At 43.2% G+C, this 25085-nt stretch overlaps 1 protein-coding gene across 1 annotated transcript in view; it reads left to right on the plus strand.

The window, feature by feature from the left end:
* The window catches only part of itga9 (integrin, alpha 9), a 47335-nt gene that overhangs the window by 16305 nt on the left and 5945 nt on the right, over window positions 1–25085 (plus strand). Inside the window, exons 16-26 of the mRNA XM_084562329.1 lie at window positions 14131–14283; window positions 15401–15477; window positions 16012–16159; window positions 19750–19836; window positions 20060–20139; window positions 20235–20318; window positions 20740–20848; window positions 20960–21067; window positions 22615–22740; window positions 22892–23011; window positions 23105–23200. Coding sequence (XP_084418455.1) covers window positions 14131–14283; window positions 15401–15477; window positions 16012–16159; window positions 19750–19836; window positions 20060–20139; window positions 20235–20318; window positions 20740–20848; window positions 20960–21067; window positions 22615–22740; window positions 22892–23011; window positions 23105–23200 — 1188 coding nt within the window. The remainder of the gene's footprint in view (window positions 1–14130; window positions 14284–15400; window positions 15478–16011; window positions 16160–19749; window positions 19837–20059; window positions 20140–20234; window positions 20319–20739; window positions 20849–20959; window positions 21068–22614; window positions 22741–22891; window positions 23012–23104; window positions 23201–25085) is intronic.

Raw genomic sequence — 25085 nt, forward strand, 5'->3', positions numbered from 1 at the left:
GTGTTTCTGCTGGGAGTAAATCGGACATTTCAACACTTGAACCAAACATCTTCGGGTTTGTGGGTGGGCGAGTGAATTACGCCACGTATCTGTGGCATCTCTCTAGCCGTGAGATAAACACACTCGTACCTTAAGTGCCATCCATCAGGACAGATGTTACTTCAGGGAACGGTCCTGTTTTGCAGCTCTTTGTGCTTAGCACAGGCACTAAAGTCGCTGGATTAAAACACACTTTGATGTCACCAATGTATAACAGGGGTTCTGACAGTCTGAACACAGCCTTAGCAATGTCAGGGAGATTTTGTTACCTTCAGATGAGACTGGGCTTCCTGTTTCATACCTTTTAGAAATCTTTATGCTAAATGTCTTCTGGCTCTAGCTTCATATTTGAGTGATATTTATTATCTCATCTGTCTCTTTACAAGAAGGCAAATACCTCAAGGGTATCCCTCACACTTGAACGATTCCTTTCACTAAATATTTAATTTTTCAGATGATAAGTGTCTTTTGGGGTGGTTTCTGGAGGATCTGGATAGACTTGAATGTGCTTTTTGTTTTTAATTCCACCTCCTCATCAGCAAAAACCAGATTGCCAGAAAGCCACACAGACTTGTGAAGGTGTGGTGGCCAAATTACAGCCTCACAGGCAGTCTGTTTACAGGTTGAATGACCTTAAATTTGAATGAAAAGTAATGAAAAGTTTGTCCAAAACTTGAGAGGGAAGCTAAGGAATCACCATAATCAGAGGTGATCTGGCTCCACTCTGAGAGACGGTCTAGTCTTCTTGACCAATCGCATCATTTATCTTCCTCGTGTGTCTGCCCACATGAGCCAGTCCTTCTCTTCCCCAGAAGAGGTATGCTAATGGAAACCAGCTGGTTTGCTGGACTACTTCCTCAAGGGTGGTGGCGGTAGGGGAGATTGCGGACCCCCGCCCCACGCTTCTCTCGCCTAAAACATACAGTGAAAACACAGGGCTGAGACTAGACTAACAGCAGGGAGCTGGGCCGCTGTTGTGTCAACTGGAACTGCATGCTGGCGCTGCTGATGGAAAACCCTCACGTCAGGGTTGATTGCTCAAGCCCTGATGCATGAGGGCCGGTGGAAGCAGGCCACGAGCTATTCTGAGACGCTCTCACGTTTGGAACCGCGCTGACCATCCGTCGACCCCGTTTGTTGACTTTATACTTCATCTTAAATGACCTCAGTTAACAGCAAAACTTAATAACAGTTAAAGTTTGTTCTAAGTGGTGTACACGCAGCGGACATGCTCAGTTTTCTCCATCTGAGATCGAGTGAGAACCCGGACTTGTCACTCGGTAAATCATGTCGTACTGAGAGCAAAAGGGCAGAACGGAGTTATTCAGAGAGCATAGAGTACAGAAGCTAATACTTTGGTGTTTCAGGAGTAATTCCTTCTGAAATTATGCAAGACTTTCATGTTGATCATTTTAAACATGTTTTCATTGGCATCAACTTACAGCATACCAGCACTCCAGATGGTCTTTGTTTGGTTATTTTTAGCTAAATAAACTCTTTGCCGGCTTTCACTTGAATTGTACCTCACATTTAGGGCGGGGAAAAGCAGTCAACTGACGACTGATGGATGATTAGAGGTTCAGATGATCAGAGGTGCTGACCGTGACATGGAAATGACTCATTTAACAGGAGAACCACCAACTTCAAGCAGGCATTCTTCAGTTTTGCGTGTTCGAGAAAGTTGGCATGTTTTGTGGCAGCTTCTCAACTTTCTGTGCCAAGTTGTAACATAGCTTGAATGTTTGTAGAATTATTCTCTTGCAAAGGAATGCCTCTGGAATTAAACTTTATGAGAAACAATGCAAATACCCAAGGCATGGAACAGTGTCACGGCTTTTTATATGCTGGATGTGCATGATAAGAAACACACCATAGAGGTCAGGTCTAGGAATGCAAGACATTTTACAATTAGTTCATCTAGAGACCGTTCAGAAATGAGACGGCCAACGTGGTCTATTCTTTCCGACTGATTCCTTTGTCTCGTGGTCGCCAAACTAAATATTATACCCCCTTTGTACAAGCCACATATCTTCCAAGCATTCTGACAATAAATATTATTTTTCAGAGAAACAAATCGGGAGAAAATAAACTTTTCGTTTACTACCTCAATCTTGTGACATCTGGCAAATATTTCTTCAAAAAAAAAAAAAAAAAAAAACGATCAAAGCGTGCAAACTTTAACTTTGTGCTCCATCCACAGTTATTTCATGTTAAAACAGAGAAGCAATAGTCCATAAATGTTTTAGCAAGCATTGTTGTGCAGGGTTTTACTCATATTTTCTTGTCCGAAGGATGCCAATTAGTAATGAATTAGTTATTAATATTATCTACTGTCTCATTTTATACCAGCTACAGAGGCACGGTGAGTGCCTCATAGCAACGTAATGTTTGTTACCAGTAAGCTGGACCTTTGAGACTCTTCCAAGACCATGCGTCTTAAGTAATGAAATGTGCAGCAACATGCCCAGGAAGTGTCTACCATTTCATACCATTAGCACAGCTTGTAAAGCATCTCGTTTTGCATAATAGCATCTTCAGCCTGTCTGTGACTGATGTCGATGTCGTTCATTTTGTGGAGAATTCACAGATCCCAGTACTGGAGAAGGAAAGTTCTATGACAAGTGAAGAGATTTTACAGCTCATTCTGAGAAGAACATAAATGTCTACACAAACTTTCTCTGCAGTCCATCTGATAGCTGTGGCTATTTCTGTCTGAACCAAAAATATCAACCTGAGGCTTGATATGTCATGGCACATGAGTTGATTACCTCCATGCTGCCATCACTAGAGCTACACCCCTAGCCTGTCTACACAAGTAATGATGTTTGCTGAGTGGAGGACATCTGTGTTGATGGATTTAAAGTGCGACAGGTGTTATTTCAACATTACACTGTGATATGCAGGTAGCTTACTATAAACTGTAAAGCGGCCATTATTCTTTGTCCTGAAAGCAACCAGACAAATTCCTAAAACTATTTGGTCGTAGGACTTTGATTTATTGGTCGTCACAGTGAAGTATTCTGCTAACTGTCCCTTTGTTAGATGTTCTGCACTTCTTCCACGTCGTTTACATCTTTGGCAGTTTATCCATCATCATGCGTGTTTTCACTCCAGCAGCCCCATTTACCGTGGCGCGCACGTGAACCTTGAAATCATGCCAAGAGTCAGTTCCATTTGTGGTCATGTGTGGTGTTGTTTAGCATCGCAGTCTCCAAGGAGGAGCTATAATAGGCAGCTAAAGCCCGGCCTGTAACAGTTGTCTGTTTAATTTAGCTTGTAAAGCATCCCGCCTGCCCCCCTTTCCTCTGGCCTATATTACACCGTGCCCTATATTTCATGTCCTCCTAACATTTGCTTGGCACCGCAGGAGTATTTAAAGGTTCATCAAACTTTGCTCTGGGGTCTGGGGGCTGCTGTTATTATTGAGGCATCCACAGGATGAACATCTATCTGTCAAAACTAAATGCACTGAGGCCTTTTCCGGTCTCATGTGACTGAATGGAAATCTTGACCATACCGACATGTGGAATTTGAAAAATACAACACATGAGAGTTACAGACCGTGTAGATAAACTGATGAGGGTCGATGAAGTTACAGAAGGAGACAGATTATGTGTAAAGGAGGTAATGTTTTACCTGTTTGCCTACGTGTTTGCATCATTCTGTACCTCATTCATTTGTCATTTGGCTAAGTTTTATTGTACAGATTCATCATTTACATGATATAATTAGTTTGAAACATCAGGAACTGCAGCCTTTCAAGTCTCTCAAGTGTCACAAGTTAAATGTTGGTTCTTCTTACTGCACTGCACTGATGTAGCATCAGCTCTGCTTATACAACTACTGGTTTTCTGCAGTTACACCATACAACACAAATAATTAGTTGATTCATTAAGAAAAAAAATGCCAAAAATATGTTTTTATTTTCTTCTATAATATTAAACTGAATACCATTTTTAATTTGTATTTAATTGATCATATAAAATAAAATAACTGTTAAATACAGCCTGAGTCACCCATGTTACTAACTCCGATATAGAATTTCATTAGACTTAAAACCAAATAATGCACAACATTATTATTACTTTCTTATAAAAAATATTTTTCCTAGTTGGTTTTACTTTGCTCGATTTTGAACTTAGTCCCAGACGGTGAGTTGTGGCTGATAGGATGTGAAGTGAAGTAACCGACAGACAGTGTACTGCAGTTTCCTGTGACTGACAGATTACCTGATTGTATTTGAGCTGCATTCTGCAGTGAAATCAACTAACCTCCTCCTCACAGTAAGTCAAAACAAATGTGAGAAATCCTCCGCGTTTACCGTCTGACCCAAGTCTGCTCTCCGTAGACAAACAGGAAGCTTGGGAGAGCAAGGCAAAGCAGGAGTTCCTGTCGCTGCATCCCAACAAGTCTCCCCGTACGTCAAACTCCCGGGGCCCGAGAAGTGTCTGGCACGTGGAAACCCAGAGCCGCTGCCACACTGCCTGCTTTGTCTGCCACTTCAACAGAAACACGCAAATCCCTTGATGCCGCTCCCCCTGTTTCATTTAGCTCAGGCCAAGAGACCTGATACAATGAAAGTATATAGCAGGAAGGTAATCAAATCCAGCTGTCGCCTATTACACATGGCAGCAAGTGAAGTACCTATTTATAAAGAATATAATAAAAAATAAATAAATACCAGAGCACTGTGATAGTAAATCAAGTGGAAAATTTCATAGACACTATCATATAAAGTATAGTATTAGTATCCAGCAGTATTAGTGTTAATAGCATTTACTAAAGAAGAGCTATTCAGACTAATTTTAGCTCAGGGTAATGTTTTTGTCAGGATTTCCCTACATGGTCGTGCCAACACGAATGAACGTTAGACAGTGTGTTCTCCAGCTCTGTTTCAGGAGTGCCCAGCCAACAGACTTTTGTTGCAGTAAAACAAGTCAAATTTCTCATGAAGTTCCTCTCAGTCATGCAAGATGTACTGTAAGTGAAGTATTATTTTTTGGTATGGCTGCTCATTAGACTTCTGTGTTCTTTCCATAGTAAATCCATCGTTGTTACTCGTATCGCAACAGACCAAAGGTTGGGCAGATTTGACGATTTGTTGATTTTGGCAGCCAAGCATGCTGGGTAAAATGTTTCTGCAGTCTTTTGGCCGCGTTGCTGCCACACGATGCCACCGCAAGGAAACATAATGGGTGGCCAAGTCTGACCACAATGAAGGAGTTTCTCTTACCATGGTTCCCACTTCCACTGTGGAGGAAACACACAGTATAAGGATACGGGGAGTTCAGTGTGCATGCATGCTGAATCCTAAAAGCGGCCTGTCATGCAGGGGTTATCATCATCTCCCACTGCTTGACCCATTTGTTAATACGTGCTTGTGCGGCGGCGTCACCGTCAAGTTCTGCTTCCTGTATAAACGGTCCGGATGCGCCCCAAAGGAAATGGAACAAATATATATACATGTGATATTTGTTAGTGTCCGGCAGAGACTGTAACCTACCCTGATCAGGTGGGGTTGACAGGCCTGTGTTTGTGCGCTGGAGTTTTATCAGGCCTTTATCTAAAAACAATGGTTCCAACAATAACATTGAAGTAAAAGTGCCCCAGATTTGTGCGCAGCGTTGAAATCAGCTGCAGGAAGCATCTGGAGACCTCCTATTTCACCAGGATGGGGTAGACTCAAATACACTTACAAAGACTGAAACTACATTTTAAACACAGAGCTGCTCCTCCCTGCTGGTATCTCATCTGTCAGGGGAATGTGTTCTCCTGAGATTGAAACTTTCAGCAAATTTCACCACAGTTTTGGATCGTTAAACGATCAAACCATGACACAAAGATCATCAACTGTGTTTTCAATTTTCACTCTCGAGTCCTCTACCTTCTTACATATTGACTGCGTAAAAATGCAGATAAGAAGCTTCCTGTTTATGCAAAAAATATCTATAGGGATCTTGTTGAAGGAAGTTAATCGCAGAAGACAGGATGTCTTCAGATGCTTGTTGTTCTCGCTAAACGGCATCAAAATTCAAAAACTGATTTGATGCTCTTCGTTAGACGTGGTTACAAGTAAAGCGCTCTAACTGCAATCATTCCTCGTTTCAAGTGCAATATATTTGTCATCCTCTATTTAAAAGTAAAAGAAAATCCGACAATAAAACTAAAAACCATGCAAGGCTTTAATGGACGGGTCAACTACAGTTACGTGGCACTGTAGCAGTCGATGATGACACAAGCTGATGATTCATAAACAGAAAAGAAAATCATATTTTCACTTTACAGTGAACTGTGGAAGGAACAATGGAGGAATTTGGACACTGGTATTATCTCACTTGTCCAGAAGCATTCCTTTCTTCTTAACACAGCATCGTCTTTCCCATTATTGCTTGAAAGCATAATACAGACTGACTAAGTCCACCTTGTTTCAGTTTGAGTCCCAGTTCACAAGACCCAAAGATGCTTCCTTAAAAGGATCTCTTTTGGATTCCTTTCTTTTTTTTTTTTTTTTTTGAGCACCATGTTTGTTTTTGCTTCTTACGATGTGTCCTTGTGTTGACTGCAGACCCATCAGTCCGGGTTACAAATAGAGATCCGGCAGGGGTTAAAGGTAGAGAGGCGTGGTGATGACGGGAACTCTGAGTTGAGAATTTGAGGGATGAAGAAGGTATAATGTGGCACATGCAAGACTAATCTGCTCCCGGTGCTTCTGTTGCTGCTAAATTTCCTCTGCTGCAGCACTGGGGTCAATTCTAAAGGGTAGCGTGCTGCTCGCAAAGTGACCGAAAAAAAAGAACAGAAACAAAGAATGTGTTGAGAAATATCACAATGTGGGAACTGAGTGAGGGGGAGCTGAGATATGAGGGAACACATCTGTGTATTATAGGTGGCTGGCTCGATTTCAGATCGAGATATTACGCTAAAACGGCTATAGTTAGCATTGGCGTGAAATCAAGTTGTTGTTGAGCGAGCGCAGCAAAAATAACACGCTGATGAATTTGGGTGTGTTTGAGCAGTAAACCAATTCCATCTGCCAATTTCCACTGGGGAAGTGAGGCACCTTTCTCTCTCCTGCTTTATAAATCCCAGCTGTGGCTTTAACTGTCCAAGGGTCAAATGTTGAATGCCTTCTTCATGATGCACACAGGACTGTAAAAGTTTCCTGTAATTTGTGTTTACGCGAACGCCGTTTAAAAAGGCAATAAATTCCATGCACTTGGATTCTTGAAGAGGAGCCGTACTGTATATCCTCTTATCTGAGCCATTTTTATTCAAATAAATGTCTGGAGCGAAGAGATGTTTGTTTCAGAGGAAAAAGTCGGTTTGTTAGAAAAAGGTTTTGAGCAGCATGCAAATGATTGCATGTCAGGTTGAGACCTTGTTGTTCATGATGTGGCCTCATGCATGGCAGTGCAGATGGTATATGTTTCCTGTCACTTGCAATAGATGGTATTTGTCTGTTTCAGCCTGGAGGAAGTATGTGTCGGCTCATGGGAGACATTTCAACACACTGGCGTATCTAGCAGCGCTCTGTGGTTGCTGAAGGTACAGATTTGGTTGGTTTATGTCTTCACTGAGGTACCCTGGATTCTGTGCTCTGTCAGTGAAAGTGTACAGCCGATCAGCTCTTCTAATTTGAGTGGTAAAGGTGCTGGAGAATGTGTAAAACGTGAGACAGTGATCATTAAAAAAAGGGAGGTGGCGAAAGAACGAGGAATGGGGGGCATAGGTTAAGAGTTGGAAATGGAAAATGAGCCTGATGTGAAAGAGGGACACTCCTTTTTTCCATCTAATGGCATCCAGTGACCAATCCAAGCTTTCCAAATGATAGTCAGAATTAGTTCTAATGTATTGATGCGAAAGTTCAGACGTTTTACGCAATGCCACTCCTGTTTACTGAAAGCGCTATTTACTCCTAATTACCGTAAATGTCCGGCCCCATGAAATCCACAAATTTGTTTTCATTTCAAAACTGAATCCACTTAAATAAGCAGAACTATTGCTCAAGTCGAGATGTTGCTCTCACAGCACGTTTGTTTTTCTGGACTGGACCCATCGTACAATGAACTCTGAACTCCCTTGTTTGATTCGTTGCTCATCGCGCACGTGTTTCGGTGCAGGTTGTCTGGGATTTTATCAGGTTGGTGCCTGAAGCCGGACCGGGCCTCTGACAATCACTGCCTCCGCTGCTAACGTCAGACAGACTGAAATATTTTCCAGTGGTTGGAGTAAACATGGCTCATGTTGAATGGGAGCAGCTTTCAGGAGCGTACTGCATATATTTGGTGTGACTGGTTGTCTGGCATTTTTAGATTACTCATTTGGTTTTGGACGGGATGAAAATGAAACAGGCTAACTTTTTTTTCTTTGTTGCATTAAACCAGACGGATCATGAATAACATGCTGAAGTTCCCCTGATTCAGACTTTCTTGCCTAAAATTGATGATTTAAGTTTGGGGTGGAAAAGAAATAATAAAGCAGGCAGCTGTTCATAATAATGATGACCATACAAAAAATATCTGTTGATTCTGCATTTTCCTTCAGTTTTACTGAGCTGTACTACTTAAGTTCATTGTTTAGCCCTTCGCTCAACAACTTTGCTGTTTTGGTTCACTCACATAGCTCGGTTTTCGGCCACAACAAATGTCTTTGTCAGTTCCAGCCTAATGAGGTTTTTTCTCTGTAACTGCCTGATTTGTAAACAAGCAACATTTCAGTGATTGAAAAGTGATGATACGTTAGGGTGGAGCACTCTACTTTCAAGTGGCGGTTGAGGTGTGAGTTGAGCCGCTCGTTGAGACGAAACCACAGAAAACTCTTCTCCGCAGTTCGTCTGTCAAGATCATTGTTTTTCGATTTTAGCGCCTGCACCTTTGTGGCAGTTTTTGGTTCACTGCTCTCAGTGGTGTCGTTTCCACCCTGTAAACAGAATTTACAGTGAGAGAGCTCTGGCACAGCGACTGTTCACCACATGCCCTGGACCGAACAGTCGGAGCCAGAAACTTGTTTGTACACACATATTGGCGCTTTGATCAGGTAAAAATCAAGATGTTTTTTTCTTTGAACCAGTTTTGTTGGAGACAGTCGAGCAGAAACATCACTCCAAATGAATGAAATTAAATTTGAAAGTGATAACATGCATATGTTACAGTTTACATCTGGCAATGGAAATATGTTAATTTAAAAAAATCAAATCCACATAACAATCCCAACAGAAAAAAAAAAACACACCAGGCTGCTGCGCTCATTCTCACTTGCATGTCCTTGACGGTGTCCTTGGAGGAAGTTATTTAATTTTTTAAATAACATCCTGCCACTGAAAACAGCAGTGTGACCTCAGGAAGTGCTCCTTTTTCAGGATGTAGAGTGTGCTTCTTTGATGTGAGTGCAGTTTATAGATGATAAATCAAACTAAAAAAAGAAACCCTGTTAAATTTGTGATGTGTCATTTCTGTTTTAAGGATTAAAAAGTGCTTGTCCTTTAAAGGAACTACGGTGACATTGCATGCACGTGCAGGATCTGATCTGAGACGGAAATGAAGCTGCATCTCCTTGACTCTTTTCTAGCTAAAACAATTGGACAGCACTCTTTTTACTCCTACGCAGTTTGTCATTCGAGGCTCCCCAACATCTGCTAACCTATTCTGAGCCGAGCAGCTGCTCCGGTTTGACCCGTAGTCGCTAAAAGTTTCGCTAAGTGTCTCGCTTTGGGACAGGCAGAGATAAGCTGTTAAAGTGCACGTCTTCCATATGCTGCAGACATTACTGTAAATAATTTCACGTTCAAATTGTCTCATAGTTTCTCCATATACACACGTACCGCTGCCCTTTGACAGGCAGAATCCATTCATCACTTAACTGAGAAGCTTTTTCCATTTAAACTAAAACTCCGTGGCATGAAACGGCCTCAACCTACAAGCCGCTCCAACATCAATTGTCCTAAAAAGGAGTGCTGTGTGCGCGTTTTTTTTTTCTTTCTGCGCAAGTTAATAAAGACTTCCCATCACCAGGCTATATGCTTTCTGAGGAGTTGGTTTGGCTGAGAGAGGAGCTCTTGTGCGCTTCAGCCAAGCATGAGGTGTTTAAACTGAAGATCAGAGCCTTTCTTTCAGCCTGACGTCAACCTTACCGCTCCCACAGTGGTGGAGCGGCTCTGTGAGCACGAAGAGGGCAGCTTGGTGTGTTGCCATCTTGATGATCAGATTAACATGTGAGAATCAGAGCTTACAACAGCAGAGTACAGTGTCACTGTAATGCAGCTCTGCTAGAGTTGAAATATGGTTAAACATGCACCATTATGCTCCTAAAAACATGTGTGCTTAATGGTAAGTGTGCTTTATGGATGTGTTGGATTTAATCCAGGCAGCAGAAGGGGAAGTCGAGGAGAAATAATGGTTGGTAAGGTGTGAGTTAAACCCAGTGTACATAATTAATGGGTCCAGAGTGTGAGCATAAAGTACAGAGATTGGCAGACACCTTGCTCCAGGGCGAAGTAATGTTCTGGGTTAACCCCGAGATGTTTTCTTTCAAAACATGCAGCATGGCAAGCCCACCTGTATGCAGCGAATTAAACATATGAATATTTAGGGAGGACGATTTAAAAAAGAAAAGAAAAACAGAACTGTTGCAACATTGAGATTTTTCATCCTATAGCTGAGAATTTACAGTTACGACAGGTCCCGCTGGCCACCAGCTCCCCTCTGAGTTTTCTGGCAACCCTGCGGCACTGACTGGAAACCTTAATAATTAATGCTGTCCATGGGATGATGAGAGGTTTCGACTATTTATAAGTGGCCGTGAAGGATTTTTACGCTTTTTACGGCCTGTCTCCAAGGAGGAAGTCTGAAAAAAGTCGTTCACCTTGTTTGAGGATGTAAACTGCAAAAAGATATTTTTCAACCACATAAAAAGAACTGGACAACATTCTCAGCGCAACTTTATTTATAGAGCAATTTAAAAACAACCACAGCCGAAACAAAGAGCTGTACATAGGTAAGAATAAGAACATAAGACAAACAATTAAAAACAATAAAACACTAAAACAGAAAAGGCATTCATCATCTTTTTATCATTTGTCCGTATTGAAGGTACAGCAGTCATTATTATCGACTGAAAACAACCTGTAGAGCTGCATCCATCTCGTCAGAGCTTGATGCAATTTGTGTGCCCATTTGTCTGTTGGTAATTTTTCTTAAGTTCAAAGTGGTCGTTCCTCTTTCCAAGTGGTGGAAACAGCTATGGATGAGAAGAATGCTAGTCTGAATCTCTTAACTTATTTAAAGGTCTTGAACAATGCAAACAAAACCCTGCCATAAACCATAGAGACTTGACACAAAGTAGGAAACAATGACGTTTTCGTCTTGTTTTAAAATAGTTTTGTGTTAGATAAAGCCATTGAAATATCTGTCAGTGACATGCAAAAATGTACAAGAGTCAAAAAGTCAGCAAGGCACACTGACTCCATTTTTTCTAATGTTAGCAATCAAAAGCAACTGTTCAGTGCAAACCCACCAAACGTAGGACAATGTAGACCTGTATTAACGTGTATAGTGAGGTAAAAACTTTCAAAAATTCCATCCATTCCATGGCTTTATCTGCTCCAGGGACCAGGGACGCACCCTGCGGCTTCTGCGTTTGAATGAGGATTAACACAGTGCCAGTCTGTTGAGCGGAGAATGGCCGGAGTCACAGTCTTCCTCTTCTGAACTTCGCCAGCATGTGAGGAACAGTTGTTCCATAAAATTATAGGTAGCAGGCAGTTAACACTAGCCGGTGTCTTTCTCAGCCGGAGCTCAGCAACTCCCTCTGTTCCATAAATACAGGAATTAAAGCCAGGATCAGGTGGGAGTAAATGACCCGACCAGGGGTGCGGACTCGGGTGGGGCAATTGGCAGCAGTGATAAAAAGGATATTAAAAGCTTAGGCCAAGTGTTACGGAACACGCTTCTAATGTGAGCACGCTGAGGGTCTTGGGAGCTCTCCAGTTAATTAGCAGTCTTTGGTTCCTGTGTTCCAAGGAGAAAGCGATCCTATATCTGCGCAATAATAGATGCTCTGTTAAAAAAAGAAGAAGTGGAAATCCCTCCACGGCACAAAGCAGAATGGAAACATTATGCGTGTTTGTTTCTGCATAAAAGTTACTTTAGAGCACGTAAAAGTGCAAAAAAACAAGTTTATTTCATGCCATTATGTTCTCTAGCTCCCCAGTGGCTTTGAAAATGTGAGATAAGCGCTGGGAATTTGGGACTGGAGACCCACGCAGTCGTCTCCCAGGGGGTCAGTTCACCCAGAGGCCAGCGGACGGGGGTCACTTCAAGCTTTCTGCTTTAATTGCTACTGAGGCTGACGGCTTTGCCAGTGCTTCACACAGCATGGCGGCACTCATCCTGCACCGACTAATTGTGTCATGTTACCTCCCAGCGGAGCCGACATGCTACTAGAACAACGCCACCTCTGTAAGTCCAGTGAGGCGTGAATTGCGATTTTGCGAGGTGAACCCCATCTGGCTGCGTCAGATATTGTCATTTAAAGCTGAAAAGTTGATAAATCAGTAGACAGAAATTATTCTGCAAATGTTTAATTGTCGACTTAGGCCTTTCTGTGTGGAGTTTGCATGTTCTCCCTGTGTCTGCGTGGGTTCTCTCCGGGTACTGTGGCTTCCTCCCGCCGTCCAAAGACATGCTTGTTAGCTGGTGATTCTAAATTGGCTGTAGGTGTGAGTGTGAATGGTTGTCTGCCTCTCTGTGTTACCCCTGCGATAGACTGGCGACCTGTCCAGGGTGTACCCCGCCCCTCACCCAGCCCCATGAAGGGAAATTTACCTCAAATCATAACTGTAAACGTCCACAAAATTCACAGGTCGCGCCACTCAAATGTGAATAAAACAAGCGATTTCCAGATGCAAATATTCATGGATGAAGTTATTCAAAATCAACCTGGCCCGTGGTGCGTGGTCAGGTGAAGAACAAACTAAATAAAAGCAGAAATTCACTAAAAACCATCGTATGTTATCAGCAAGGCCGTGTCATTATCTGTGCAAGGCACCGTTTCCCACAGGAGCCCCAAATCTTGTGTTTTTGTCTATCCATGTCCTGCACTAACGTTTGCTCCTTCCTGCTATAACTCTCTCACTGTTGATGAGTTGGGTGGGTTCAGCTCTGGCGATGTGAAATGTGCTCTAAGCCCAGGCTGGCCCTGCGCCAGACTGAGGAAAGAGGATGGGTGGTTGGACGCTCTGATAAAGGACAAAAGAGAGAAAGTGCACAAGAACGAGTGCCTTAAATGACCCCCGGAAAGACCCTTGTGTTGACATTGTGGGCATGGCTCCGTGTTAGTTGACAGTTGGGCACTGGTACACAGGTTGCTGTCGGGGATTTTGCAACAGCTTTTTTGATAGTGAGTCCCGAGCCAGACCCACCAAGTTGCAGTCAAAAAGCTGAGTGTAGCTGTAACAGACAGAAGGAGAAAAAAAAAAAAAAACATCATCAGTATCTGCTTTCCCATGTACGTCTTTCATGCGCTGTCATGAAGTTGCTGGATCCGAGCACATTAAAGCTCTCTGTTTTCATTCTGTCTGCATTGTTTCCAAGCCCTATGCCAAATCAAATACTTCTTTTGTGGTCTTAGATGGAGCCGCCAGAAATGCAAGATATCTTTCGGACGCAGTGCCAGCAGGTTTAAAAAAGGACCCACTTTGCTGAGAAGAAGCGGTGGTGGCCACGCTTCTATTACTTCTATACAAGGCGCTGGCGGCAAAGAACAGGCCATCGATAAGAGAGATGTGTCATCCAGCTAAATCAGTTCACGTGATTTTATCACCGCGTTTAAATCTGCCTTCAACCCCCTCGTCTTCCGAGCCCAGCGATCGTTGTGATAGCACCACATCCAGACTGTGTGATCTTCTGATAATCTGCAGCGCAATCAGCCTGTGCGCCAGGCGTTAATTGGAGAAAGATGTATAATTGCTCTAATCACACAGACAGTTACATGACAGTTATTTCTCTGAGGTTACATTCAGTTTTAATGGCTCTGTGTGGCTGCGAGTTGGACGGATTCTTTCAGCAGCGGCCTTCTTGTTTGTTGTCTCTACAGAAAGATGTGAAGGACGTGTTCGCGGCCATCACGTTCGAGGCGGCTTACAGCCTGGGGAAGCACGTGCTGTCAGGACACCAGGAGCGAGACCTGCCAGCGCTCGCGCCGGTGCTGCGGTGGAGGAAAGGAAACAAGATTGCAGTGAGGAATGAGGTAAAAAAATAAATAAATAAAAAGGAGTTAAATCCCCTCAAGTGTAAGTGTTGAAAGTTTCAGACTTTGACGTTTTCACTACTGGCAACAAAAAAAGTTTGATACAGGGATTTTATGGAGAAGCTAACTCAATTTCTCTGTTTAAGTCATCTCCAAAATATTATTTATATATTTATTTTCCTGCAGCTGGATCCTGAGGCTGATTAAAGAGCTTACCTCTAAGTTTGCTTGTTTTATTTTTTAATATTGAAATATTAAAACCCTTTATTGTTTTATAAAAATTGGATCAGGGCTGTGGTTATATTTGGGATGGGTTTAAGAAGTTCAGGACACATATCACAATACAAACACAATGTGAAGGCACACAGTTAAAGATGCAGGTCTGCACCAATGCCTCCTCGTGCTTCTGATATGAATGAGAATGACCAAACTGACCACAAGTGAATGCACTTCTTCGTTTTTATTTAGATTTAGTTTTTTCTCTTCTAGTTTTAGGTTTAAGTTTAAATTTTTCGTGTGTTTCTAGTAAGATGACATTATTTTATGCCATGTCAAATTCTGTTATAGGTGATTTCCTCCACTGACAGGACTAAAAGTGAAAATTCCTCCCACACCTGATATAAAACAAAAGTCACTGACCACTTAAGGAATGAAGGAAATAGCTCAAATAGGGGTAATAATGATTCGGTGTTGGTTACCGTCTTATTATTGTCTGTGTTAGCTTTTCTTGAGTGGAATCCAAAAAGACGGATTGATTTATTTTCTTTGCGACCACCCCATAACCTGCCCCACATGTGTTTCCCCAGCGCTTATGAAAAACGGAGGGATTTGCGTCTGTCAGCGTCGAGTGAATCCATTTATCTGAAATTCATCAGTGCTGCACTGAGCTTCACCGCTTGATTAATGTTTCCTTTTATGATTCACCAAAGACCCTCCTCTCGCTAATTTGAGCAGAGATCAGACAAGGTTTTGGCTTTTCCTGGATAAAACAAAATCTACTGGCGAACGCCAACAACAACACAACACTGCCCCCTAGTCTGAATACGGAGTCAGTGTGCTCTGTGCGTGGACAAGCATGAGGTCATATTAACTGTTTACTTTACTATTTCCTCCTCAGACTTGGTTTGAGAAGAACTGCCTGTCGGACGACTGCGCTGCAGACCTGAGGCTTCATGGGAAGCTGCTGCTCTCTGGGTACAAAACCTTCCTTCGACTTCTGCAGTTCAGATTCATTCTTAGCCTTGGCCTTTTCTTCCAGTTCTGAGGAAGCAGGCTGACGTCAAAGGCCATGAGGGTGTGGGTAGTGGAACCATGACGCATGCCTGGAGGACATCCATATGTTTTTCCGTAGTTAGGGAGTTCCCTTTCTTTTTTATTGTGTATCTTTCGCTCTATGAACGTTTAGTAAGAGTTTGTATCATGGTAACGGGTTCTTTGTTTCAGTCCTGAAACAATTGATTATCCTCCTTTGGGGCACTCTTTTTTTTATATACATTTACCTTAAAAATTAAACATTTCTACTTATAATAAGTCTTGGTAATTTAATAATTTGCTTGTGTCATGGTACCGAGCTATTTGTTTTATTTACAACACTTGAATTACCTCCTTCAGGGACACTCTTCTTTATAATAACATTTCAAAACAAAGCCTTGTTCCTTGTTAATGTAAGAAAGCTCTTTCAATCAAGAGTCCTTCCTGAAGCACGCTGTTCACTTATGTTCCCGCCAGGCTGTACACCAAACCGCATCTGGCCCTCGGAGGAGTGAAGAACGTCTCTTTGAACCTGACCATCTCCAACGCCGGAGACGACGCCTACGACACCAACGTCTACTTGAACTTCTCCAGAGAGGTTTTCTACATCAACTTCTGGCAGAAGGTCTGTTGTGGCTCTCGGAGTATCTGCTGTTTATTTACTCTGGTAGCGCGAGTTTATTTCTAAAGCCTGCCAGTTTGCTGTTCCGCCGTAGTAGCATTGAAGCGAAGGTGAAGCTATTCACAAGCCCCTAGTTTAAACATATCAGATTAGTTTTCCGCTGAGATGTACATTTCTCTCAAAGATAGTTTATTTAAGGAGTCTATATGAGGCAGGAGTGCAGTCTAAACATTAAAGCGCAGTAAAAAAAACTTGGAACTTCTAGCTTTTCTTTTGAGCCGTGAAGGTAGCGCTGAAGCAGGAGAGCCCCAGGAGGCGCAACAACAGCTGTCCCATCTCAGAGGGCACCTCCTCCGGCTGACCTGTCATACGCTTCTCTGACTCATTTCAGACAGACAAACCATGTCAGCAACAAATGAGCTGTGTGCCTGAGAACCCACACATTCCCACAGGTTTGACTTATGCTCTGTACAAATCGCATGATTCGTGTGAAATAGCTCCACATTCGAGCAGGTAAAGTGAGGATTACTACTGGGCCTTCACGGAGATTGCCGTCAGACCTTCTCACCACGTAGTTTGACCTCTAACGATTTCAGCATTCTGTCTCTGCTAAAGAAATATCAACCCACTGCCATCCCACATAAAACCTGAGAGATTTCCTCGGACTGATTTCACAGCGGCCACCTCTGCCTCCCGCTCAAGTCTGTTCGCTCACTTGTCGCAAAGAGACCTGCCACGTCAGGCGGTGCGCTTCATCGCGGAGGCTCTTGACAGGCCATCCTGTTTGCCCTCCAGCTGATTTTGTTCACCCCTGTGATGGATACGAGCATCTCTGTAAAGCACACGACCTATGGCATAATTTTAAACCACCAGCAAAGGCGAAATTGAATTTAAATAAAATACATACTGCAGGCAAATATTAGAAAAACAATGAGCCAGTTTCTGTTTCACCGCTAATCTAATGAGCCAGGCTGACATTAAGCGTCGGGTTTCCAGCAGCCCCAGAGGCTCATTTTGTTAAGGAACCTGATAAGTCAGGGTGGCCTTCTGCACAAAGGGAGCAGGAAGTGAACGGTATGAATGAATGACAGAGAGGCCACCGAGCAGATTTACTGCCGCACGCTCGAAATTTCTAATTGCCACTAGAGAAGAAGTCTGATGTGACCCCAAAGTTAAGGTCTCCTTTGGCTTTTCTCCCCGATGAGCGAAGCGTGAAATTGTACTCCCCTCATATTTAAAAGCGGAGTGTGTTATCGCTCTGTTGTTCTTGCAATGCAAGCTGTCAAGAGAGCTCTGGAGGTGAATTGTTTCAGGAGCGCTGCCTTTGCTCCCGTGGGACTCAGACGCTGCTCCACCAGCTTCTGTGTTTTCTTTTGTTTATCAGTGAAACGTTCGAGTCGTCTGCCTTTTTTCTTTTTAATAGCCAGGCCAGTTGCAGATGTTTTATGTCAGTGCATTACACAGTGCATCATACAGCTGACTGACATATAGTCTACTCTATAGTTTCTACTTACATTGCAGATTAAGTATGCAGCAGTATATAAAGAATCGCTTCGACCAGCTGTAATATTCTAACGCTGCAGAAACATGAGCAACACAGCAGCTGGACTGGGTGATATTTCTGGGTGTTTGTCCAAAACATATATACAGTATGTCACAGTGTAACAGATATATGTATTTTTAAATAATCAGCTGCATGATTAATGTCATGCAACTGAGATCCAGTGTTATATTTGAACTCTACACATGTGCATTTCAATTCAAACAACTACAATTGCTGATTTTAATGAAAATATAATGAGTATTAATTAAAATGTCCTCAAAATCATTAATTCACCTAAACAGTAATGATCCTTGTTACCACACACTGAAAAGTGCCCCTTTGTATAATGAGTACTTTTACCTTGTTGCAGTACAATAATGGACTTTTATTCAAGTTCAGTTTTGAATGCACAACCTTTCGTTCTGTGTAGCATCACCGCTACCTCTCATTTCTGGTGGTTTAACAGTTGGAACAAATTAACATTGTGGCGAGACACCCAGAGGTTGGGAATGTAACTGAGAAATGTGTGAATTTCAGTGGACCTTCAAACCTGAGAAAATATGAACCACTGACATTCTTGGCTGTGAAGTTGCACTTTGCGCACGCTGTGAAAACCAGAGGCCGGTCTTCATCTTCATACCTGTGTACGGAGTATAAAGTAGGCGATGACAGACGCTTGGAAAGTGAATGCAGAAATCAAGAGACGTGCAGAAAACGGGGTCTTCTGTGTATTGTCATCCACGCTCTACCTCGGAGGCTTCTGCTGACATTGAGGCAGTGTAAACACTCCTGGTGATATTTAATGGCCCTGCCATTTGTGAAAATCCCAGCATGAAATCCCAGCATGAATTAGCTCCCGACGGAGACAGACAAAAGAAAGTAAGCAAGAGAAAGCAAGTGAAGAAGTGCTGAACAAACAGACGTTGTCGTTTTTCTCCCTATGGAGACACGAACACCATATGTCTGAGAGCTCTGCTCTCTCTCAAGGGCTGCCAGGTGGGTGATGGGTAAACAGGCTGACTTCCCCAATCCTGCCCTACCCCATGGGACAGGCTGTGTTTGCGAAGCAGCACAGAGGAATACAGGAAATGCAGGAAATTCCATCATTGCCAGTTATCCTGGGGTCCTTGCCCCCCTCCGCAGGGCTCACCATAGTGTAAAGGGCAGCGCTGCTTATTTAAGCTGACTTAATGAAGATGGAGGGCAAGGCCACACCCTGTACTGACACGGGGAATCTGCTGAACAAGGAATAATGGAAGCGTGGACGATGCTGTGGATGGATGTCCACCTTTAAATATGTCAGCAGAGACAACCATCACACCTCTTTCCCGTATCAAATTTGGAAACTTGTTGTAAACACAGACTCAGACGAGACAGCAGCTCCCGCATGCAGATGTTTTGTATGACTTCCAAATCCCCTTTTGAATATTTTGGGAGCATTAGTCTGTCTCCTTTTTGTGTGATGAAGTTGTGATGAATCTCTGCCCTCTTTCATGGTCCCAGCGTATGAGCTCAGCTGACAGCCTCTGAGTGAACTCTCGCTAAAAGAATTCTTACTCCTCGTAGGGTCAAGGCCTGAGTGTTTATACAGCGCAGCCGGTGAAGCTCCATATTGTTTAGACAAGCTTCCAAACACACAGCCTGGAGGCTGTCCAATTACCCGCCTGCTAAGATGTGTGTGCCATCACCGCTTTGTACATTCTTTATATAGACTAATTTAGAACTTCAATAAGACAATAAAACCTATTTGTTTACATTAAGAAATGTTTTTAACCATCATCATTGGTCATACTGTAAATGTTAGCACGTATACCCACCAGAAAGTAAACTGCTCCTGCTGATATTCGTTTTACCATCCTACACCACCGTTGGTCTTTTTTTGTTTTTCTCCCTTACTTATCTGAACTGATTGTTATTCTTCACAAGCTGTGTCTGGTATACTGCTCCTTCCTCTCTGTGTCCTCTGTCTCCATGCGTGTCACCCACTCTGTCTCCAGTCAGTCTGTCTTTTTCACCTCCTCTTACTCTCTGTCTATCTTTCGTTTTGCAGGAAGAGAAGGGTATTTCCTGTGAACTTGTGGAGTTGGACTTCCTCAAATGCAGAGTGGGATTTCCCTTCATGAGAGCACAGACTAAGGTAGCTCGAACTAAGATGGACCTAACTGCACAGCGTCAAACCTGCATGCAGCATACAGTACCTGTCATATTTGAAGGTGTTTGGTATAACCTTAGTAAATCACAGTGACGTATTGTGCAGAAACCTCCTGCTGGTGGCTTCTTTAGAAAAGACTACTGTGCACAAAATGCGAACGTCAAACTGACTTTTTACTAATACGTTTTTTTTCTTTTTTTGTCTCCAGTATCATTTCGCCGTGATTTTTGACACAAGTCAGGTCTCTGGGGAAAACGACACACTGCAGTTCTTAGTTCACGCAAAAAGGTAAGAGCCCTACAACTGATTTAGCCATTTAAGTTTGCCCAACTTTATGCCGTATATACTAAATGTTCTGCTTTATTGTCCCTTGTTTGTTTTAGCGCCAACCCCGAGCACAGTCTCTCCGACAACAGCTTAGATCTTTCCATCCCTCTGATTCATGAGACCGACACCACTATCACTGGGTAAGAGCGAGACAAAGACCCATACGTCGTCCAAGCTTAAATGACTTGAACTGGTTGCCCATCTGTTGGCTCTCAGGATGAGAGGGGTGTGCTTTTCTCAGTATGGAGGATATCAACTTGAAAAGCCTTATCTCTGATTGCTTTATCATAGCCGTGCTTCACAGAGGAGGGGGAGAGAGAGATGTAAAACAGCCCGGATCTGCCAGCACTCTTGACATTTGATAAAGCCTTCTGTCTTTAATGTGGAGGGAGGGTTCATAGCAACAGTGGACACATATCTCAGCTGCTAAAGAAAACACTTCTGTGCGGCTGGACGTGACTAAAGCCAGAGACTTTTATGAAGTTCTTTTTATTGTCATTTCTGTGGCTATTTAAATAAATACGTATTTGGCTATTAATGCATCATTAAAACTGTTTGCAGTGTGGTAACACCGACCTCCTTTGTGTATGGAAACACCATCGATGCCTCGCGGTTTGTCCAGTTGGAAGACATGGAGTGCCATTTCCAGCCTCTCAATCTCACTTTCCAGGTACTGCAATCGCAGAACTTATATAATTTTCGTTTTTAGATGTTTCCCTATATATTAACTTTCCTCTTCTTTGTATCCATCTTTCCCTGTCTCTGTGTGATGTGGTTCCAGGCCATAAACAAGGGCCCCAGCAGGCTGCCTGGCTCTACTGTGGACATCAGGATACCCAACCGGCTGGCTGGCAGTGGAGCTGACATGTTCCACATAATTGAAACGCAGGTGGATTCCAGCAGCAGTCTATCTACATTATTTATCCAGGCCAAATTATTATTTATTAGTTTACTCAACCACAGGCAGCCACATATTTTAGCTCATTCATCCAGCCCACTTTTGTCGGTCTTACTTCTCTTTATGGCGCAGCTGCTTGTATCGACCTCAGAGGACACGTTTATGTACAGGGAGCTGCTAAACCGGTGGGCTGGGACATTTTTCCTGGCGTGGGGCGCGAATGGTCCAGTGAAAATCTAAGCAAAAATGCAGACGTTGCTACTGAAGCTAGACATCCGTGTAGTTTCACAACATTTTGCATTTAGATAAAGAAACACAATACTCCCGCTGGGTTTAAATGTTTTCTTAACCCTTGCGTTGCTCCTTTCATATAGGTAGATCACGGGGGAGCTCAGGCTGTTAATTGTATTTACTGTGAGTGGGCAGACAGGGTTGACTGTATCCCGCCCTCCTAGAGTCCATCTGGAATCACTTTCAGGGGATCAGACAGCTTGCACGAAATGGGAATGGGACACCTGCGGAGCTGGCTACTGCCCTGTACCATCCCCAGCCTGGAACCACATATCATAAACGCTGTTAACACTGCGTCAAACTTGTGGCACACTGGACAGTTGCACACTTATATTTTATAGCCAGATATCCTTACATTTCACACAGAGCTCCATTTGTTCACAGATAAAATACAAGCTCGTCGCTCCATATGTTCTAGTTTTTCCGCACAAAATCCCTCAGTCTTCAATATTTTCTGTGTAAATTCTGATCTCGCGGGGGATTTCACCAGGTTAAACATAGTGCAGCTCATTAATCTTCACAACAGGAACGGCAGCAGAAACACAGGACATGAGAAAGCGCGGCAATAAAAGCGCAGACATGCTGGGTGGCAGCAAAACGGACAATGAGGAAGGCCAGAGGAGATTTCCACCTTCGGAGCTGCAAGTCGGACTGAGGAGAGGGGAAAGGGGAAGTGCTCCCCAGGGGTTGGGCAGTAAAGCAGACACCTCTAAATCACTCCATATGGGAAATCTGTCTGGGCGGGGTACCAGCGTGTTGCTTGGGGGGGAACTTCCTGTGAGCTCTGGAGACTCTTAAAAATAGTGGGTTTGGGACAGTTTGTGCGACAAAAAAGCTTGTGTTGACATTTTCGGTGTCAGACCTAAGTCGACGGCTATCTTTGAAGTGTAAACATGACAAAACACCTGATTTCCTGTACAACCATGCCACATGTTTGGACAAACTTACATGATTTTACCATAAACTATATATGAAATAGGAAAACCCTCCATGAGATCACCCGCTGGATTTGTGAAGAGAGGCTTTGAAGCTCAGTGTGGTAGCTCCAGCGCTCGCCAACTTGGCTCCTAGTTCCTGGCTAATTCAAAAATTAACAACGCAGTGGAACAAGAGCAGGACTGAAGCAGTCGGGTAACGCCTAGGCTAGACAGCTTGTGACCTGTGAAGACGCCCACTTGTCACTCAAAAGGGTCATTCCCTGAATCTTAAGTCTAATCAGTTTTTCAAAAACTCCTGTCTTGTTTCAGGTGGCCGATGGTCGGGGGAACTGCACACCTCACAGGAACCCGACACCGTGCACCATCCCCCAGGACAAAGAGAGCATATTCCAGTCCATATTTGCCTTCTTCACCAAATCAGGCCGGAAAGTTTTGGTAAATATGCAGCTCCCTTGGAGCCACTTTGACATTTCAAAGGTCACTGACAGTCAGCCCTCTTGAGGGTTCATGGTATTATTATTTCTTTGGTCAGCGCGACATCTGTTTATCACACATCTCTCCTCGCTCTTTCCCACTCCTTTAACAGGACTGTGACCGGCCTGGAAGAGCATGTATGACCATCTCCTGCAGTTTGGGACCACAGTTAAAAGAAGAAGCTTTGAGCGTAGACATAAAACTTTTACTCAACACTGAAATCCTTAAGAGGGTAAGATATACAGTGTGTCACAAACTCAGTAAATTAATTCCCGGATTAATGTGATTGTAAAAGTAAAGGCAACGACCTTGTCTCCACCTACAGGATAGCTCCTCAGTGATCCAGTTTGTGACGAGGGGCAGCGTGCAAGTAAACGACAGGGCAGTGGAGGTGCCGAATGGCCTGCCAGAGGACATTGCTGTGAGTATATCATGATTTTTCCTGCATTAAATGAAACTGAGCAAAGCATTTTTCTCCGAAGTTGGTGGAGACCAAAACAGAGCCAAAAAGAGACTGACTATAAATGCTGCTCCGGCTAAATTGCAGAACAGAATTTCTGCAGCTGATAACGTCTTGCTCAAAAGCACTGTGCCTATACACATGCCTCTCTGGGCTTACATTGTGGGTGAAGGACAGGGTGCTCACTACATGGCTTTGCTGGCAAAAATATATTAATAAGCACATATATTTTTATCTTTGCATACACCGTCCATCATACTTTGATTAGACATTCCTCGAGCAGTTGATGTGCTCCACTGTGAATCATATATCAAGAATATGAGTCCAGGGAACAGCTGCCGACTGTATGTATACAGTGTGGTGGCACTTCTATTGGTTGTATTTCAGGGTCCTCAGCTGTGCACAAGGACGGACCCTTCCCCCACTGTGGCTTGCTGAGTGATTGAATGGCCCACCAGATCAGATTTGATAATTATATTGAGCGCCCAGCGGCTGGGCTCGTAGTGGGACCTCTTGAGAGATTAGGGTGTCGCCTGGGTTGCAACCCATTTGACCCTGAGCCCCAGTTGTGCTTGGAAAATTCAGACCTGCAATGAATATGTCCGTGCCACGCCACTCTTTCAGCACCTAGGGACTGTCCTCATTCCAGACTGTTACCCCCCCTAGGTTTTAGTATCCACTTTTACTTTTTCCCTCAGGATCCCTGCAAGCTGGAGTGCACACTACAAATATAATTTGTGGTCCCTGGTTGTACTGCTCGCAGTAAGCCTACTGGTCGTTAGCCGGACTAGAAGCTTGGTTTTTATCACCCATGACATGTAAACAAACGCACACGAATCCATATGTTTTAGCTACAAATTCAGGGATGCACAGCTGAGTTGAACGAACTTTACATTCAATGGATTGCAGAAGTTAAATCGGGAAAGCAGGAGTCAGAGAGCAACGGCCAGTAGAGCTTTCATCTTTTTTGTGCACGTCAATGCCTTGGCATGCATAACAACAGTTAAATTCCAGAGTTTGGAGTAAGTGGAGGGGAGTGTTAATGTGGGAAAGTATTCAACAGAGAGATTAATCTTCACTTGTCCACTCGGTTTTGTTTTGGCCCACATTTGGATTCTCATGCCGCATTTGTGCTCAAAGCCCGTGCAGCGCTGCACACTGACGCAGTGAATCGGCTCTGAAATGGTCCCAACATTCTTTGCAGAAACCCATTATGAAGGGTTGCTGAGATAATATGCAGCATTTTCCTTTGTTTAAGACCATGAGTATAAAGGAAAAATACATCGATTTCATGATTCTAGTAAAAGTGTTGTTTGCATTTAAATCCTAAATGCTGAGATTAAAAGAGGCTTAGCTGTGGTTTAAAGTAACGCAATCTGTATTCAGTCAAAACAATGCTAATTCAGTGCAAATAGATTTAATAAATCACAGTAATTGTGTTGTAAATGAGTCATTGAGTCACACAGTATGACATAGTTTCAAACAAACAATATATTGATGTTAATGTCACACAAATAAAAGCAATGGGTCGTAGTTGTTAAAAAAATCTAATTGAAATCGAAGCTCTGGTGCTAGAATGTGTGATTGAATTATTATGTTTACTTAATTACAGTCAGTACAGAATTTATATATATTTTTTGTCCCAGTGCGCACTGGTTTAAGTGAACTGAGTTTGTTGTCAGTGACCAATTAGCCAGCCGGTCCACTCATGTCATGGGAAACGGCCCAAACAGCTGTAATTTATTGCAGAACCCGTCTATTTTTTAAGAGATGCCAAGCCTCCCATAATGGAGATAACTCTCAGAACTAACCTCATTCTGGGCTTTGAGCTTAAGTTGAAAGGCAT

Source organism: Chelon labrosus (genome assembly GCF_963514085.1).
Source record: "Chelon labrosus genome assembly, chromosome: 15".
Classification (NCBI taxonomy): domain Eukaryota; kingdom Metazoa; phylum Chordata; class Actinopteri; order Mugiliformes; family Mugilidae; genus Chelon; species Chelon labrosus.